The sequence below is a fragment of the Girardinichthys multiradiatus genome, chromosome 12, assembly GCF_021462225.1.
Source record: "Girardinichthys multiradiatus isolate DD_20200921_A chromosome 12, DD_fGirMul_XY1, whole genome shotgun sequence".
Classification (NCBI taxonomy): domain Eukaryota; kingdom Metazoa; phylum Chordata; class Actinopteri; order Cyprinodontiformes; family Goodeidae; genus Girardinichthys; species Girardinichthys multiradiatus.
The window spans coordinates 30327339-30347745 of NC_061805.1; the positions used below are offsets into that span (position 1 = coordinate 30327339).

At 40.2% G+C, this 20407-nt stretch overlaps 1 protein-coding gene across 1 annotated transcript; it reads left to right on the forward strand.

Annotated features, from left to right (window-relative positions):
• The first annotated feature begins 11542 nt into the window (after nt 1-11542).
• LOC124878223 (bri3 binding protein) lies at nt 11543-19765 on the forward strand. Its single transcript, XM_047382073.1, has 3 exons — nt 11543-11878; nt 13557-13659; nt 13779-19765. The coding sequence occupies exons 1-3, from the start codon at nt 11696-11698 to the stop codon at nt 14198-14200; spliced, it is 708 nt and encodes a 235-aa protein (XP_047238029.1). The 5' UTR covers nt 11543-11695; the 3' UTR covers nt 14201-19765.
• Nucleotides 19766-20407: the final 642 nt, after the last annotated feature.

Here is a 20407-nt window from a genome sequence, read left to right on the forward strand (position 1 = left end):
TCTGAGCACATCTTAATGAGAGCTGCAGAGCAATAAACGCCTGAGATTAGATGCCCCGGAGCATCTCACCTAACCATCTCTTGGCACCTGTGGTAGGCTTCAAGTATGAGAATAGGAGAAGGATATTTCAAATGCATGCAGTGTGTATCTGTGTGGATTTAAAAACCTGTTTAAAAAATGCATAATGCTACACAGAGATGCTTTTTAGCATTGCTGGTAAAGATGCGAAAAGACCCCTATAAAAATTCAGATTTACTACAGTAGCATAATCTCATACTGATTTGAGTACATTTATGGAGTGCAGAACAAGTCCCCATTTCACAGACAAAACCACAATTATTGAATAAAATAATTGTGAATAAAAGAAACATGCCTCTGCGTTGAGTCATATTTATGCCCCAGGGATGCGGAAAGTCATGGATTATTAATCAGAAGTTCCCAGAAACGCTGATAAACTTCAAAAAGCCAAGTAGGAATGTAAAAATATGCTTCAGGTACATTTAATTTAAAAAGTGCTATTTGATATTTGCCTCTATTTAATAAATGTACTTTAATAAAAAGGTAGGAGTTTTCAACATTTTCTTTTGTTTGCAATTATACTGCAATAAATGTTTTAAAACGCTTTCTAAGAGATGGCAACAAATTTACCCTTGACTGTAATTGTTCTGCAGCATTACCAATGCAAGTTTTTGCCTCCATGCAATTCTTGTTTCACATAAAGTATTCCTATATTTTTTTTTTCCTTTAAAAATGACAAAAACAAAGACAAGGTTTGGCCAAGGGCCACACTTGTCATAAATTTAATTCCATGAATTTAAAAATTAGATTTATATCTTGTCGTAACCCTATCCTAGATTGGGTCCTGTCCCTGTTCTCAAATTACCTCTCTGGCCCATTTTGTTTACGAAGTGGACCCCTTTGTTCTGTAGAAAATCCTGCTCTGATTGGAGACAGAGAGATCACTTAAAACAAGAACATCATTGAAGGAAGAAAGAATTAGAGAGAAGAAACATCTAATTTGCACTTATCTGTACGTTTCCAGCTCAGCTCATGAGGCTGGGGTTAAATGAAACTTGAAGTTCATCCAAATGCCACAGAATATCTGAGATCTAGGAGAGAGCCTTCATCCTGTTACATCTCTCTGAGTTTTACAGCCTGCCTTCTCTCCCTCTGGCCCTTCAGATAGGGACAGTCCATTTTCAGATTTAAGAGCAGCTACTCTGGGAATGAGCTCAACTGTCACTAATCACACAATATGTAGTGGAATGGCACAAAGAGTGTCAAGACTTTAGCTTATCTTAAACCATTTTTTAGTCTGAATCTTTACTTCAGGTACAGAATAAATGCAGAAAGGTACAGGAATAATGTTTACAAGACAGAGGAAAATACTTTACTTAACCCTTTCTGTGTCTTAAACAGTTGCAGGACAAGGTTAAAGTTTAACAAATCTGGATTGCATTTGATCACCTTTTGTTCTGAATCTAAAGTACAACATATTGTCACTGTCAATCTTTTCATCTTTCTGTGGTTTCATTAAGAAATATTTCTTAAAAGTCATCAAAAACTGCTGGTAAACAGTGGGAAATTACATTTTTTATAACCACGTCTTCAAAATCAGAACTGGATTGTTCTAGAGAAAAGAGAGATCTTTTAAAACATTTTTCAATTAAAACTGTCAGAAATATAAAGTTAAAATCTCTGTCCATTTCCATCCGTGGTGCAGAAGGAGAGATTCACCCAGGGCAGCATTCCTACACTGCCTCAAGCCATGATCTTCAATGTGCACTGAAGCGATTCAAAGCCAAGCAGAGCTACGTGTAAGGTGACTAGGATGAGAGTCAGCTCCTCTAAGTCTAATGCCATGGTTCTCAGGTGTTAAAATGGTGGATTACTCTCTCAGGTTCAGGGATCAGTTCAAGTTTCTTGGGGTGATGGTAAAATGCAGCTTGAGGTGGACAGAGGGACTAGGGACAAGTCTGCACAAGGGCAGGTGTTGCTCCTGTCCGTAGTGTTGAAGAAACAGCAAGTTCAGAAAGCTAAGCTCTTGATTTGCCAGTCTACACTCCAACCCCCACCAAATGGTTGTCAGATATGGATCATGACTGAAAGAATGACATCCATCATACAAGCAGCTGAAATTAGCTTTTACCATATGGTGGACTAAGCCTGAGAGACAGGGTGAGAAGTGCCATCATCTGGAGATAGAGGCTGCTCCTCTGCATTAAAAGGAGTTTCTTTTTCCAGGCATGTGCCATTGGAAAACTCACTGGAGAGACTACAGGTCCTTCTCAAAATATTAGCATATTGTGATAAAGTTCATTATTTTCCATAATGTCATGATGAAAATTTAACATTCATATATTTTAGATTCATTGCACACTAACTGAAATATTTCAGGTCTTTTATTGTCTTAATACGGATGATTGTGGCATACAGCTCATGAAAACCCAAAATTCCTATCTCACAAAATTAGCATATTTCATCCGACCAATAAAAGAAAAGTGTTTTTAATACAAAAAACGTCAACCTTCAAATAATCATGTACAGTTATGCACTCAATACTTGGTCGGGAATCCTTTGGCAGAAATGACTGCTTCAATGCGGCGTGGCATGGAGGCAATCAGCCTGTGGCACTGCTGAGGTCTTATGGAGGCCCAGGATGCTTCGATAACGGCCTTTAGCTCATCCAGAGTGTTGGGTCTTGAGTCTCTCAACGTTCTCTTCACAATATCCCACAGATTCTCTATGGGGTTCAGGTCAGGAGAGTTGGCAGGCCAATTGAGCACAGTGATACCATGGTCAGTAAACCATTTACCAGTGGTTTTGGCTCTGTGAGCAGGTGCCAGGTCGTGCTGAAAAATGAAATCTTCATCTCCATAAAGCTTTTCAGCAGATGGAAGCATGAAGTGCTCCAAAATCTCCTGATAGCTAGCTGCATTGACCCTGCCCTTGATAAAACACAGTGGACCAACACCAGCAGCTGACACGGCACCCCAGACCATCACTGACTGTGGGTACTTGACACTGGACTTCTGGCATTTTGGCATTTCCTTCTCCCCAGTCTTCCTCCAGACTCTGGCACCTTGATTTCCGAATGACATGCAGAATTTGCTTTCATCCGAAAAAAGTACTTTGGACCACTGAGCAACAGTCCAGTGCTGCTTCTCTGTAGCCCAGGTCAGGCGCTTCTGCCGCTGTTTCTGGTTCAAAAGTGGCTTGACCTGGGGAATGCGGCACCTGTAGCCCATTTCCTGCACACGCCTGTGCACGGTGGCTCTGGATGTTTCTACTCCAGACTCAGTCCACTGCTTCCGCAGGTCCCCCAAGGTCTGGAATTGGCCCTTCTCCACAATCTTCCTCTGGGTCCGGTCACCTCTTCTCGTTGTGCAGCGTTTTCTGCCACACTTTTTCCTTCCCACAGACTTCCCACTGAGGTGCCTTGATACAGCACTCTGGGAACAGCCTATTCGTTCAGAAATGTCTTTCTGTGTCTTACCCTCTTGCTTGAGGGTGTCAATAGTGGCCTTCTGGACAGCAGTCAGGTCGGCAGTCTTACCCATGATTGGGGTTTTGAGTGATGAACCAGGCTGGGAGTTTTAAAGGCCTCAGGAATCTTTTGCAGGTGTTTAGAGTTAACTCGTTGATTCAGATGATTAGGTTCATCGCTCGTTTAGAGACTCTTTTAATGATATGCTAATTTTGTGAGATAGGAATTTTGGGTTTTCATGAGCTGTATGCCAAAATCATCCGTATTAAGACAATAAAAGACCTGAAATATTTCAGTTAGTGTGCAATGAATCTAAAATATATGAATGTTAAATTTTCATCATGACATTATGGAAAATAATGAACTTTATCACAATATGCTAATATTTTGAGAAGGACCTGTATAATTGCTGTCTGGCCTGGGAGCACCTTGTAGTGTTTTTTCGGGAGTGATGTATGGGTTTTTCATTTTGAATAACCGTAAATGGACAGACAGATGGATGGATGGAAAGGGCCAATTGCCAAAGGCAATAATTAGTTATTTTAATAAAAATTGCCAAGTTGGGGCAGCACATTATTATCAGGAATTAATAGCCAAATAGGGGTCTCTGTCAGTTATTGTTTTCTGATTACCAGCCTGGTGAGGTGTGGTATTATAAAATAATAGATGAAGGAGTGACTTCGAGCACAGGCGTTCACAAACAGCAAGCCTTGCACACATATACAGAATAAACACAAACAACCTTTCTCCAAACTACAAGACTTTATTAAACAAAAAATACTTCAATTTCCAGTTAAAATACTTTAGTTAACAAACTCTTTAACTAGACTAGTAACATTCAACTAAACTACTAAGTAAAAATGAAAAGAATCAAGAAAACAAATAAAATATGAAAAATGAAATAAAAGAGTAAAACTGAAACCATGAACCTATAAACTGATGTAGTGATATTACCATTTAGTGTGAACGTGTTTGTTAAAGGGCTGCACAGTGGCCCAGTTGGTATTACTGTTGCCTTGCAGCGAGAAAGTCCTGGGTTTGAATTCCAGCCAGAGGTCTTTCTGCATGGAGTTTGCATGTTTTCGCCGTGCATGCGTCGGTTCTCTCCAGGTATTGCGGCTTCCTCCCACAGTCCAAAAGTGTGACTGTTAGGTTGTATGGTCTCTCTAAATTGCCCTTAGGTGTGAATGGGTGTGCACATGGTTGTTTGTCCTGTATGTCTCTGTGTTGCCCTGCGATGGACTGGTGACCTCTCCAGGCTGTACCCCGCCTCTCGCACGTAGACTGCTGGAGATAGGCACCAGCTCCCCCGTGACCCTGTACGGGAGAACCGGGTGTAAAAAAAATGGATGAACAGATGGATGTTTGTTTAAGAAGCAAGGTTTGTTTAGAGTAATTTGGAAGGTGGTCAAATTAGCTTTAAAACTAATTAAAAACAACAAATGATATGTGTTCAAACCACAAGTCCACAATGCAGATCAGAAGGGTGAATAAAATATTATTTTAATGAAATAATGCCTCAAAGAATGATTTGCCTGATTAGATATCGATAATCTTTTAGTCAATTGATTACCCATCACACTAAATGACTTTTGAATGGAGTTGACTCTACCAAGATGGCAATGAAAAACATTTATGGTCTCACAAAACTGCAAATGAACGGACAGATGTGACGATGTCAGATCTAGGATTAGCGATTCAGTCAACACAAAGAAAATAGCTTATATAGCAACTTATTTAAGTCACACATGTACATTTAAGTACCATTGATATAAATATTAATTTTTGTATGAGCGCTTGCGACATGTTACAGTAACAAGCTGTGTAGTACACAGCAGAACTAATGGTGGCTACCACTTCTTAGCTTTAGAGCTTTAGATTTTTAGCATTAGGAATAACAGAGACAAATTTAGCATGTTTAAAATGATTATGTGGACATATTTTATGCAGGTTAGTGAGAAGGAGATTGGCAAACACAGAAAAAACAGAGCATACTCGCATAACCAAACCATTAGTATTTAAACCACCCAATGAATAAAGTTTGTTGTGGCTTTATAACACAACCTTAAACAAATTTTGCGGTTTCAATGCTGTCTTCTTCAGGCAGTGGGGACAGGCTGCTTTGTCTACGTAATTAGGGACACTGTCTCTTCTTGGGAAATCTTTGGCTCAGAGTCTTTTCTACAGAAGCTCAGACAGAAAGGTTTAGACAGTCTTTATTTCAACTGAGATACAGTCACCAGATACACACACAGCTGACAGTGGTTTACTTTTGGATCCAAGATTTCTTCTGAGCTCCAGTCTTTTACTTGGCCAGTGAGATCAAGACATTCACATGCATGCCTCCCCCTATGCAACCAGTGGACAGCTACTTGTAAAGAGAAAGAACACTGCTGTGCACCACAGTTTTTTAGCTCTTTGACGTCACATGGGATCCAGCTGTGTGATTCAGAGTCTCTTTTATTCTCTGTGTGCAGTCCTTGTTTCAGTCCAGCCTCCAACAGATGCCCCCTAGAAAAACTGCTTATTTTTCCACCAGTGCCGTTTTGCTGCATTATTTGCAGATCTTAGAAGCCACCATACACATTTCTACCATTAAGGCTTATCTGATGAAGAAATTTACCCATGAGGTCCATTCAGCTATCTGTTATCTTCCACTAATCTACTGCTGGGTAACACGTCTTGGTAGGAAACCCGGATAACTCTCTCCACAGAGAATGGAGACTTCTGGAGGGTCCCAAGGCATTCCCAGGCCAGAAGGGAAATGTAGTGATTCTATAAACAACTACATCTGCCTTGGGGTCTCCTCACAGTGGGATGTGAAGGAAAACCTATCAAGCGAGGTCCCTCTGGTCAGAGGCCTTAACCACCTCGACTGAATCCGTTCAGAAGAGAGGAACAGTAGCTCTGCTTCAAGCTCACAATGGATGATGAAGCTTTTGACCCTATCTGAACCCAGCAAACCTATGGAGGAAGCACATTTGCACCATTTTTATCCGTAATCTCAACCTTTCTGTCATGATCCGTATCTCATGATCACAAGTGAGGGTAAGAATGTGGACAGACGTGTAAAGAAGAAAAATTATTAATTTCCATTCAATGCCACTCCAAGAGAGTTGAGAAAAGATTTTCTCCCAGCCAGGTCTGCCATTTCCAATTCGTTATGTGTTGTAAATCAATTCTGTTATCAATAAAGATCCCTGAGAGCCACAAGTTTATGGTCAGCAAATAAAACAGATCAGGATGTCTCTGCATTACTCAGTACCAGCCAGATTGAAATCGCTGTTATGTTCTTTCGACTTCCTTCTTAAGTCTTATCATTCAAAGCTTGTTCCCGGATACTTTGAAGACGCGTCCTCAGACAGCCACTTAATTCCGCCTCTCCACACTTTTGAACTCAGCCGGAGCATGGGATGGGAGAAAGTTTTTTAGTTTAAAGAAAAGAGAGTGTTAGACGCATGAACATGGGGAAGGAGACAGACAGAAATAAAGGTTGAGCTTTCAAAGGGAGAGCAACAGAAGTTAAGCTGTTAAAAAAAGGCCCTGGATTGTGGCATGGTTGATAGCACTAAATCACAGCATGCCTCTAGCCAGGGAGTTGATTCAACCTCGGCCAACACTCAAGGACGCTGTTGACTTTCCATGCTCATTAACAGATGAAAAATTACTTAACTGAGAGCCAGACAAGCAGGCATGAGCATTATTTTAAGTGAAAATCGTAATATAGCTTCAAGAATAACCACTAATGGCCCCCTTTGTTGCATGTAAAATAGATAAGCACAAGGTGAGTGGTGTTTTGTTTTTTTAAGTGGAACTGCAATCATTAACTATGAAAATGGGTTTTGGGCCAACTGAGGGAGGTGAGGTGGAGGTTGGGTGGTATATTAGGTCTGGACATTAATGGAGAACCTTCAGACACACACTCATGCTGATTAATAAAAGCATATACATGCATGAATGAGTGTTTCATAGAAGTCTGCAGGACTCTGCATGTGTGTCTGTATCTGTTCTCACTAGCAGTGGATTGCTTTAGTCTGGCCCTGGGGTTCTGTCTCTGGGAGAGGGGCAGTCACTTGTGGAGCACACCCAGGGCAGCCTTTCCCATAGCCTCAGGCCTGGCCCGGGGAAGGAATTGATGGGGTATACTGGTTCAACTGATGAACCAGCTGGGGATTTTTAGCCTGCAGCCAGAGAAGAAAAGCCAGAGGGAGGCAAGAGAAAGTGAGTTAAAAAGTAAGGGTTGCTAATGGTAAAACGTCCCATGGCTTACAAAGGGGCATGCAATGCCTTGGGCCAGAAAAAAAGGGACACAAAGGGATGCACAGGGATGGGTACAGAAGGAATAAGGAGATGAAAAGAAAGACAAAGGTAAAAATAGAAGGAAAACAGTGATTATATTTACTTATGGAACATCAACAAAGATCCCACTTAAAATCGCCCTCTGACCTACTCTGTATGGCTGACCATAATATCTTGGAGTAGCTGTATGCCATTTCCAAACACAGTTTTTACTTTTTGTTGGATCACAAAATGTATGAAAACGGAAGATCACAGCCACCAGCTAAAATTCACTGTGACTTACAGGGGTTGGACAATGAAACTGAAACACCTGGTTTTAGACCACAATAATTTATTAGTATGGTGTAGGGCCTCCTTTTGTGGCCAATACAGCGTCAAATCGTCTTGGGAATGACATATACAAGTCCTGCACAGTGGTCAGAGGGATTTTAAGCCATTCTTCTTGCAGAATAGTGGCCAGGTCACTACGTGATACTGGTGGAGGAAAACATTTCCTGACTCGCTCCTCCAAAACACCCCAAAGTGGCTCAATAATATTTAGATCTGGTGACTGTGCAGACCATGGGAGATGTTCAACTTCACTTTCATGTTCATCAAACCAATCTTTCACCAGTCTTGCTGTGTGTATTGGTGCATTGTCATCCTGATACACGGCACCACCTTCAGGATACAATGTTTGAACCATTGGATGCACATAGTCCTCAAGAATGGTTCGGTAGTCCTTGGCAGTGACGCGCCCATCTAGCACAAGTATTGGGCCAAGGGAATGCCATGATATGGCAGCCCAAACCATCACTGATCCACCCCCATGCTTCACTCTGGGCATGCAACAGTCTGGGTGGTACGCTTCTTTGGGGCTTCTCCAAACCGTAACTCTCCTGGATGTGGGGAAAACAGTAAAGGTGGACTCATCAGAGAACAATACATGTTTCACATTGTCCACAGCCCAAGATTTGCGCTCCTTGCACCATTGAAACCAATGTTTGGCATTGGCATGAGTGACCATAGGTTTGGCTATAGCAGCCCGGCCGTGTATATTGACCCTGTGGAGCTCCTGACGGACAGTTCTGGTGGAAACAGGAGAGTTGAGGTGCACATTTAATTCTGCCGTGATTTGGGCAGCTGTGGTTTTATGTTTTTTGGATACAATCCGGGTTAGCACCCGAACATCCCTTTCAGACAGCTTCCTCTTGCGTCCACAGTTAATCCTGTTGGATGTGGTTCGTCCTTCTTGGTGGTAGGCTGACATTACCCTGGATAGCGTGGCTCTTGATGCATCACAAAGACTTGCTGTCTTGGTCACAGATGCGCCAGCAAGACGTGCACCAACAATTTGTCCTCTTTTGAACTCTGGTATGTCACCCATAATGTTGTGTGCATTTCAATATTTTGAGCTAAACTGTGCTCTTACCCTGCTAATTGAACCTTCACACTCTGCTCTTACTGGTGCAATGTGCAATCAATGAAGACTGGCTACCAGGCTGGTCCAATTTAGCCATGAAACCTCCCACACTAAAATGACAGGTGTTTCAGTTTCATTGTCCAACCCCTGTACCTTGAAATGCAATACCACTGAAAGGCACTAGGATGTGGCTTCAGCAGATTTGCATTCAAGGAGACAGGACTTGATGAAAATAACAGTCCCTGTGTTTTTTGCTTCACATAAAGAAAACTAAATGAGGCTCCTTGACAACTGCAAAGATGTGATGTATTTGGATGTAGTGACGTGTTCAATAAGCAAGTGGAAATAAATACAATTCAGCAGACTTTGCACTCACTCACTTGCCTACGTCATGGAGCTAGTTTCCTCAAGGTTATAAAATCTGTAACTTCCAGAGAATGTCCCTGTTATTCTATAAAGTTTAGGGGACATTCTCTGAAGGTCTTGGCATGGTTAGTGTTTGCTGGGTCACTCATCTGCTCCTGGTCAGTTACCCATTAACCAGCCTGGCATTTCTAAGTGCTGTTAGTGTCTTGCAAAAGTATTCATAGTCCTTTAAATTTTTTCATATTTTGTCATATTGCAACCCTTTTTGTGACAGACCAACAAAACAGAGCACATAACTGTGGTGGAAACCTAACACTGCTTCCTGAATACAGCATCCCCACAGTGAAACATGGTGGTGGGAAGCTTGTTTTAGTTTGATGGGAAGGTGGATGATGATAATAAGCAGGTAGAGACATACCCCAAAAGACTTGCAGGTGTAATCACAGCCTAAGGTGGCTCTACAAAGTATTGACTCAGGAGGCTGAATGCAGATGCACGTTGCACCTAATAGATCTGTAGTCGTTTAAAAATATGAAAAATAAGTACTTTCACTTCACAATTCTGAGCTACTTTTTGTTGGTCTTTGTGAGCTTCGGAAGGTTTCAAATCCAAAGAGCCATTTTAAAACATAACCTATTGAGCTTTATAAATATGTCATATATGATTTTTTTTTCCAAAATCAAAGATGGGAATAGAAGGAATAAGGAGCACATTTGTGCTCCTTATTCCTTCTATTCCCATCTCCCATTTTAGAACAATGAACATTTTGCCATGAGAAAAAGAATGCCATTTCCTGAATGGAAAGCGTATTTCTTTTGAGTTATTTTCAAATTCCTGAAAAAATTAGGGAAAAACAGGTACTACTTGTGAAGCATATAATTTGCAGCCTAATGATAAAAAAAATTATTTGTATCCCCTGTGCTGTTCTGTTATGGAAATCCTATGCAGAAATGGAATAAAACAAAGTGTTAAAACTATATTTAAATTTGAAAACATAGCTTATTTCTGTATATATGTATTTATTATTTTTTAGGTTAGAGTCATTGCAAAAGGGCCAAAGAGCCACATGCAACCTTTTAGCCACAGGTTGCCGACTCCTAGACTGTCACATAAAATTTCACTAAAATACATTTAATTCAATTCAATTCAGTTTTATTTATATAGCGCCAATTCACAACACATGTCGTCTCAAAGCACTTCACAAAAGTCAGGTACATACATTCCAATTAATCCTAATCATTGAACAGTGCAGTCAGAGTTAGTCATTTATTCAAATTGGATAAAAAGTTTTTCTATCTAAGGAAACCCAGCAGATTGCATCCAGTCAGTGACTTGCAGCATTCCCTCCTCCCGGATGAGCATTTAGGTTTGTTGTAATGTGACAATTTGTAAAATAATTCAAGTGGTATGAATAATTTTGCATGGGAAGAGGACTACCTCTCTTGTATCTTGTAGTCATTTTACCTCTCATTTGAAAGGCTTCTTTAGAAAAAGCATTTTGAAGCTATGTATCTGTCAATAAACACTAAATGTGATCTCGATATAGTAACGTTGCATAGCACTGTTAGAAGTACCCCCTGTTGACCAGCAGAGGCCAGTAGCAAACTGTAGATGATCTTAACCCACTTAATTTTTAGGCAAAGGTAGTAGTTGCTTTAAAGGATATAGGAAATGTGAAATCTCCAGAATCAACTCGTTTTCTCAGAGCACAGGAATTACTCTATTAATAAATTATTTGCATAAAATTCGACAAGTGCGAGTATTTGCAAAATTTTTATAGAATACCAGAAAATTGTTTGTTTTGTTTTTTTAAATGTCTGGGATAACATTAGACAAACGTATAACGTATACTAATTATAATACTTGTTTAATGTTGTCCAACTTGTCAGTTTCTATAAAAAGAACATTTTGCTCTGGACAATAAGAGAAGGCGTTTCACCTGCGCTCTTTACTGAATTTTGACCCCTGGATTTGGAGGAAAACACCGTTTTTCGACCCGCTCCTGAACGCAACAGTGCTATCATCCAGCGTCTCATTGGCTAGGTGTCCACTTTCGGCAGCTAGCTGTTGTTTTTGGCTGTGGTTTTAATTGAATCATTTTGATACGAACTTGTACTTGATCTCTCTGGACGCTTGCTGCCATGATGGGAAGCAGGATTTTTGTGATTTTCTTGGTGCTTTCCGCCAATCTGCTGTGCAGAGCCGAAGCGGGCAGGGGCAGGAGCGGCAGCAGCAACCAGAACAGCTTCAAACGAGCAGCTAACGGTATCTACCAGACTCTGAGCAGCTTGTTCGGAGAGGAGAACATCCGAGCTCTGTACAAGGTGAGCAGAGGCCGATGAAGGGGAACACAAGGGCAGATTTTGATTAAATTATGACCTGGATGATTGCAGTACTCAGATGGTTAAGAGGAAATAAGAAAAAGCGGGCTAGGCCTTATCAACTAATAATGGATGCCATTTTACATTATTAGCATTATTCCAATGATTTTTAGTCTTGTGGATATGCGTGTGTCACTTGTCATTACATTTCTGTTTCCAGTTTTCTACACAGTCCACTGCATCACTAAACCGCCATTTCATTCATTTGATTAAGGCCTCTAACAGCTATGAGTCTTTGAAAGCGTCCTCTATCATTTCAAAGATACCTGCCTCTATGGTGGCCATTCTGAGCTGTGTTTTGTGCTCTCATTGGTCCAGCTCCATTTCCTGCATTTTGAAAAGCTGCACATGTGCTGCGTTCAGCCGCCAAAGCAAAGTACAGTTTGCTATGTTGGGGTGATCACGTGATATTCATCAACCCAACTTGCTGCAATCAAAACTAAAAATGAAACTGAAGTTGGAGAAACAATAGTTTATAGGAGTCGGGTTGGCTTTAATACATGCTCTTGAAAGTGTTCAACCCATCTTCTTACATACAACTGAGAACTTCTTGATTTATATTATTTTACTGAATGTGTAGAGAACGGGGAAAGGGAAACAGGTGGTGAAGTAGATGCCAGTGTTTAAAAGAAAAAATGCAACAGAAGAGGAAGTCTGTCAGGAGCCCATGGAATCTGCCATGTTACTTTGAGCAGATGCTGGCATAGAAAAACAGGGATCAGGGGACCTGCCTGGTGAAGGTCTATATTGAGTCTTCCATGTTGTCTGACTGTAGCCATTTTGCAACTCAAAGCCAAAGGAAGTGGAGGTTAAATGTGCCTTATGCGGTCCAAATCGACCAATTTTAAATTGGCAAAACTGTAGCTCTAATAAAGAGTACCGTACTTTTCATTTGTTAAATGAAGCTGCCACCAGCCATGTTCTTTAAAAATGTTCTACATTGTTTTAATATATAATGTTCTTTATTCAGTTCCTCACACACACACATGCCTAACCAAATCTGAACTCGATGATGAACGCGTGTTTCATCAGTCTTTCTGATGCTGATGTGTTTGTGTCAAAACTTCTGCTGCACAATATATTGAATTGCAGTAATTATAATAATCAAAATATCACTGCTTTCAATATTTTAAAGGGTTGCTTTGGTGCGACATTAGGTACACTATGATATTTTACGGGCTGTGCGTTAAGGCTCGGCTCTTATAAGGGTTTTAACTTTTAAAACTCTTATGATACCATGTTACAGTCAGCAGGCCTACGCCTTTTTATTTGCATATGCCCATTTATGTGTTACAATAAAAGCTCAGTGGCAAGGTTTCTGCTGCTTGCTTGACACTATGCAAATGAAGAGGTGGAGAGGTTGAGGGGAGCACCACTGGTAAACATCTCTCGTGATTCATACTGGCTTTAGTTTTAGAGATACCGAACCGTAACTTGTTGACTTCTGAAAGGTCAAGACTGTTTAAATAGAGACTTTTTGTAATGAGTTTAAAGGACTTTGTCATCATAACTTGCATTTTATCCTAAGGTTGCTTACATGGCTGTAACATCTGTCCTCTGATGTCAGTTTTTTTAGGGAATGAATACGCCCTGACCTCAACTGTCTGTTCTTTCTGCTCAGTTTTTCTCCAAAGCAACAGAGCGATTTGTGCACGGAGTGGACTCCTTTATGGATACCATTTGGAAGATCTGGTCGGATCTGCTTGATGTGATGGGTATCGATTGTAAGTCATGTACCTGCAACATTTATTTGTCTTTTTATTATTATTATTATTATTTCAGACTAAAATAGCTTAACTAATGACGTGTATGTCTTGTCTCTCTCCCTCTCGGTTTTGTGTAGCCTCCAACCTCAGCCACTATTTCAGCCTCACGTCTCTGACCAATTCCCCAGCACGTGCCTTGCTCCTGGGCGCCGCCTTACTGTTGGCCTACTGGTTCCTATCCATGTTCCTCGGAGGGTTGTTTTATTTGCTGCACGCCATCTTTGGCCGCTTCTTTTGGCTGGCGAGGGTGATACTCTTCGCCCTGTCTTGCCTCTACATTCTACAGAAGTTCGAGGGCGACCCGGAGCGCGCCGTGCTGCCGCTGTGCTTCATCATGGCTGTGTACTTCATGACGGGGCCCGTGGGAGCGTACTGGCGTCGCGGAGGCGGGGCTGGCTCGCTGGAGGAGAAAATCGACCACCTGGACACTCAGATCAGGCTGCTCAACATCAGGCTGAGCCGCGTCATAGACAGCCTCGAGCACAACGGGGAGCAGTAGACTCGCAGCAGGAAGGATAAGTGTCTAGGTTAGACCACATGTATTTAACTCACTTTCCTGGGGACACCTTCAGGAAAACAGCTACCAGGTATTTACAACTCTACTGTCAGGTGGTGGGAGAACTAGATCTGTACACAGGGTTTTTAAAAGCTTAATGTAACGATGACGTAAATGGAAAATTCCTCAAAGATTTAGACACATCAGCCAAACCAAACATTTTGTTTGTTTTTGGTACAAAAAGAAAAATTGTGAGAATTATTTGTACATCTGGGAAGAAGTTATCTGTGTGCTGTCTTTCTCTGTTCCACATCTCAGCAACTTATAACGAGCTATCGAGTTAGATTTATTTCTGTTGTTGAAGCAGCTATAGCGCTCATGCTAAGTAAATAAATGTATTTTATAATTAGATTTTTGCCCTTTTAAATCCCCTCACGACAAGCAATTTGTTTTTAAACTTCTGTAAAAAAAAAAAAAAAAAAAGCTGTAAAGATGAATGCCTGGCTCGGATTAAGACATCGTTATTTCTAATATGTAAAGATGTTGTATTGTCCACAGTGAAATTTATTTATTTCATCCAAACATGTTGAAATTGTTTCTTCCGATTGGTGACCGTTCTGTGGCGTCAGGACCTCTTATTTTTCTTGTGTGTGGGTCAGTGACCTGCTCCATCTGTAGTTGTGCATGTGGGGAAAACACTGTATCTGAAGTCACCTTCAGACATTTAAACCATACAGCAATATCTCAGGGACTCGCTCAACACATAATGAAATTTGATTTCTAGTATAGGTCACATTTTGGTGATGTTCAGTTCTGTTTTCGTGTGTGTTTGTTGGAAAGTTTAATTTATGCATGCCGTCCACAGAAATCCTACTTTTCATTTATGTAATTATGGTATAATTGTTGTGGCGATTCAAATCAGGAAATGTTTTTATCATACACGTGCTCTGATATTTTGAGTCATGAGATACTGGCTAATTGGTCTGAAAAAAATCACTTTTTTTAGAATACAGCTAATGTTGGGGTTCATTTAAATAAGAGCTCCCATCTTTAAACCTGGGCTGTCGGTCAAGGCCTGTACCATTTCCCCATTACTCCCAGGAAAGCCTGGTAAAACAGTCATTTGTCTAATTTCTTCTAAGCAGAGGGCTGTTTCTTCCTGCATGTTGTGGTGCCGTTCACGTTGCTGACAGTTTGCCTCCTCCTCTTGGTCCAGCTCAGTCATGTCAACACTTCTTCCTTTCCCTGTTGAAAATTGAAAACGGCTCGGGTAACGCTTTCCTCGCCCACATGTGAGAAAAGCGATCCTTCAACAGAAGTCTGAGTTCTGTTGAAGGATCACAAAATGCAGAAACGGCAGCAGAGCTTGGTGGTTAATTTATCCATCCTTTCGCCAAGTGTTTAGCTGCTAAGTGAGCTAGCTCATTAGGCATCTTAAGATAGAGGGTTTAAACGCTATTAACCGTTACTGTTTTATAATTTGGTATGAGCATACCAAACATGAGATAAGTTTCAAGCACAAATATGCAAAGTAAAATAAACACTCACCGTTACACATCATGTCCAACAGTGAGCTTGTGGAATCCAGACCAGCCTCCCGTCCACAACTCACGGGACGATCGCTATAAATGGCGTCCACAATTTCCAACCACCGCCACGGCTTTGAGCTTGACTTGCTCCGGCCATTGTGTTCCTTAATGTTTTTGTAGTCGCTCATGAGTTTTCAGATTTCTGCAACCCTTGACTAGTGAAGCCACAAACTTGAGCTTAAGGGCTACATAAAGACATAAAGGTTTTTTTATGATATTGGCAGGTAAATATATTGGATGGGATTAACGTTTTCTTTCTGAATCCTACACAAGCAAACTTCTGTTTTTATGTGTGGATATGATACAATTTTTTTTAATTATTTCCATTTTCCAGTAGTTTCCCAGTCATTTCCCAAATTCCCAATGAAGTTTTTGGAATTATTCCAAAAAGAAAATTGCTGAAAAGTTTCCAGAAATTTACTAGAAATTCTCTCCCCCTTTTTCAAAATTAGGGACAGAATTACTTAACATATGGCCTCAAACATCTGTTCAATGTTTGGATTTAAAAAGTTGTAAATACACCCATATTGTTTTGTACCATGATTTGGATATTATTTACTTAAGTCCTAATTTACTAATTCCTTCTTTTGTTGGCCACTTTTTATCTGGAGAAATCCCTTAGTGGGATTTCTTTCCAACTGGTATTCAGATGTGATGGTGTGACAAAACGATTAGAAGATCCATAATGTAAGGCAGGAAACATCCCTATCGGAAGGAAAATAAATTGAAGTTTGTTTAGGAAGTTAAAATCCTAATGTTCATTACCTTCATCACTACCAGCTCCTTCCTCATGGTAGAGTGCATTTTTACTGAAGTATGGTCTGAATACAGAGATTTTGGTAGTTGGCAGTCATGGTAATGAAGCTAGTAATACTAGTAGTATTACTGTAACGGTGATGAAGCTGACCTAGATGTTGAAGCGATGGACTTGCAAAACACAAATTGACACTTATGTTCAACTTCCTTTAGTTATTAAGGATTTCATTTTTGTTATTTAGGTTTTTGATTTAAATCATCATGGACTTAAATCTGCAGTGCCTCACAAAAGTAATGACATCCCTTTGTACTTTTTTTTTATATTTAGGTATTAAAAACCACAAACTTCAATGTGTTTTTGCAATTTGATGTGACTGGCCAACAAAAATATAACAGAAATCTGAAAAGTGTGGTGTGCATTTAAATTAAACCATCCCAAGCCAATACTTTGTAGAAGCACCTTTTGCTTAAGTTACATCTGCAAGCCTTTCGGAGATGATCTCTACCAGGTTTACACATCTAAGGACTGAATGTTCTCCATCCAATCTGGCCAAGCTTAAGCCAGAGCATCTGTAAACAGTCTTGCCACAGGTCCTCAGTTAAATTTCGGTCTGGACTCTGAGCCATTTTAGGATGTGAATCTGCTTTAAACCATTCCATTGTAGCTCTAGTTGCATGTTTAATGTCGTATTGCTGAAAGGTGAACCTCTGTCTCTGTCTAAAGTTTTGTGCAGCCTCCAGCAATGTTTATTGCTCCATTCTTTCCACCAACTCTGACCAGCTTCTCTATCCACGCTAAAGAAGCTCCTCCCCGCAGCATGACACTGTCACCACCATGTTTGTAGTTGCAATGGGACAAAGTCTGAAAAGTTCGAAGGGTATAAATATTTTTGAAGACACCATACCTTACAGAAATCTGCAGAAAACCAGCCAGTCCTGTTTGTCAATCTGTCAGTGGTGATTTAGAGCAGGTCTAACTGATCCATGGATGATCAGTTTATATAAAGAATCGCACTACAAGTCCAGGGTTGACCCTCCTCTTAGCAGAAGGGGTCATAGCACAGTTCATACAGGTACAGACCAATGGACCAGCTTTTTCTGATAGGTTTGCACAATTTCAGAGAATCATGCAATAACAATATGATGTGGGATAAATCCGCATTTCCTCACACCTTTATCTGTCATTAAGATGATTCAAAGTCCCTCTGTAAGCCTTAGTATCTCGGACAGGGGAGACGTCATCTGACAAACTGAATTAATGAAACTTGAAATATAACAATCCAAACAGTCCTTTGTGATCCCTAATTATATATATATATATTTTTACATTTTGTGGTACCACTGGCCTTTATTCATTAGAAGCTTAAAAACGGCAGTGTAATAAGGGGAAGATATCCAGTAAATTGACCGGAGTCGGGAATCGAACCTGTGACAGCTACGTTGAGGACCATAGCCTCCAAGCCTGCTGTTTCTCTGAGCCACATAGCTTTCTGCGGCCCTAATTTATATACAAATTTTGATCATTACAAATGCATTTCATGTAGCTTTTTATTAATCCCTTTTTTGTTTGGTTTTTAGGTATTTTAGCTTAAGCTTAGTTATTTTCCACTTCTGGTTAATAAAATTGTTTACATCTAAATTTTGATTTTACTTGTTTTAGCAAAACATCCCCAACTTGCCTGGCACAGTAAAACAAAAAACTGTACATTGTCATGTGAGATTTTGTTGCATGCTGCCTTCATCTCTAAAGATGTCCATTTTGCTGCCTGCGTAGTTATTTTAGCAAATGTCCTGAGAGAAATTAGCCAGAAACTAATTATACTTTTAGATCAGGTTGCTGTCTGATGTGGCTTGTTTTTCTGCACTATTTATTTGCACTGAAGACTGGACTTTGTTGACCAAATGATCACTTGTTTTTTTTTTTGAAGAAGAAGAAGAAGAAGAAGACTGGATACAATCACTGTTTTATCATTCCATAAATCACTGCAGTGTTCCTGAAATGAGGTTACATATTGAACTATGGGAGAAACAACTACTTATCTTCTCTTTACATCAGGGAGCAGATGGAGAGATGGGCTTATGATCAATCATTGTTTACGGATTCATCTGTAGCCGTGATCTAAAGACAAGGGGAAACATGTGCTTTGTCAAGGTGTTCAATTCAATTAAAAATACTTTAATAACCCAAAATGGAAGTTAAATGTTTTTGTAGTTTATATCATGCAGGTTGCTTCAAAGATTGTTGTCGATGCTGATGGCTGTGGGGAGAAAGGATGTCCTGTAGCGGTCTGTCTTACAATAAATCTGAAGTAGCCTCTGACTGAAGACAGTCTGCTGTTGTATGAAGAAGATGCTGAGGGTTCTCCATAATGTTCTCCATTTTATGAAGAATATTTCTTTGCACAATGATCTCTAGAGGTTCCAGAAGAGTCCCCAGAACAGAGCCAGCCTTCTTTATTAGTTTGTTGAGCTTTTTTTAAGTTCCTGGCTCTGATGCTGCTACACCAGCAGATGATGCCAGACTTATAGAAGATATGCAGCATCTTTCTGCAAACACTGAAGGACCTAAGCTTCCTCAAGAAGTATAGTCTGCTCCGTCTTCCTAGAGAAGACTGCTAACTTGACAGCCAACTATTGTTGAAAGAAGGTGTTACCAAATAAACTGTGTAACAGAGCAATTATGTGTTTAAGTTCAAAGCTAAGCATGTATAATACTGTATTACAGCTTGATGAGGATTTCAAGCTCTTTCACATCTTTAAAGCACTCAAAAGCTTGTGAGGCCTCTTGTGGAACATCTTGGATGAGAATCTGTCACCAACTCTAAATGTTCTAACAAACCACTTGCTGGTTGATGCCAAACAGACCCCAGTGTTGGCATCTGCCAGCATTAGATTCATTGATTTACCCAGATGTTTTTCCTCTTGTTTAAAGCATATAATTAATGGCCTGTAAGTCAATTAGATTACTGTACTATAACCTTACTGTGTCTATTATTTGAAATGGTTCTATCCGGTGCCAATTTTTTATTACTGTAAGAAAATTTGATCTTAGGCTCTTTTTTTTTTTTTCACACTGATTGACATTTTTTTAGACCTCTGTACTTGACTGACGTGCCTCCTGTTGTCTTTATGTTTGAATGTGTCTCTATGAAAAACTGGGAACATTGATTTTTGAGCAAAAGTGAGATCCAGGTCTAAATAAACACATATAACTAAAAACTAATGTCTTGTTTAATTACTAAAGTCATGTGAATGAGATTTTCCTGTGTTTTTATCTGGTGTCTATTCTATTAATACCTTGTCTGAAAGGTCTGAGAGTTGAGTTGCCCTGGACCATTTCTGCTGTTAAGTTTGAGTTGTATTTGGTATTTTCTTTTACTTGGAATACAGGTGCATTTCAGTGAGTTGAATTTGCTTTAAAAAGTAAAAAAACAAAAAAATCCAAAATTCAGTTTTTAAGAAACCAGAAAATATTACATGAGACCAATAAAAAGGGTTTTATCATACAGAAATGTCAAGACCTACCAAGTCCTGGGGAAGACTGCTGACTTGACAGTATTTGGTACCCTCCACTGGGAGGGTGAGCCACAATTGGTCATTGCTAAAGAAGCTGGCTGATCCATGCATACTGATGGAAAGTTGAGTGGATGCAAAAAATGTGGTTGAAAGAGGTGCAACAGATAACTGCAGCCTTGAAAGAATAACAAAGTAAAGCCCATTGGAAGGTTTGGGGAAGTTTTACAGCTCCTGGACCTCTTCTGGAGTCAGAACAAAGTCACCACACACATGTATCTAGGACAAGGGCTAAACCTCTCCTGAACCAAAGACCACATCAGAAGCATCTTATTTGGGCAAAGAAGAAAAT

Excerpts from the sequence above, each read along its gene's own strand:
- LOC124878223 (XM_047382073.1), top strand. The coding sequence starts at position 11,696 with ATGATGGGAAGCAGGATTTTTGTGATTTTCTTGGTGCTTTCCGCCAAT. Across the intron at positions 11,879-13,556 it reads ACATCCGAGCTCTGTACAAG|TTTTTCTCCAAAGCAACAGA; the intron begins GTGAGCAGAGGC and ends CTTTCTGCTCAG. Across the intron at positions 13,660-13,778 it reads TGATGTGATGGGTATCGATT|CCTCCAACCTCAGCCACTAT; the intron begins GTAAGTCATGTA and ends GGTTTTGTGTAG.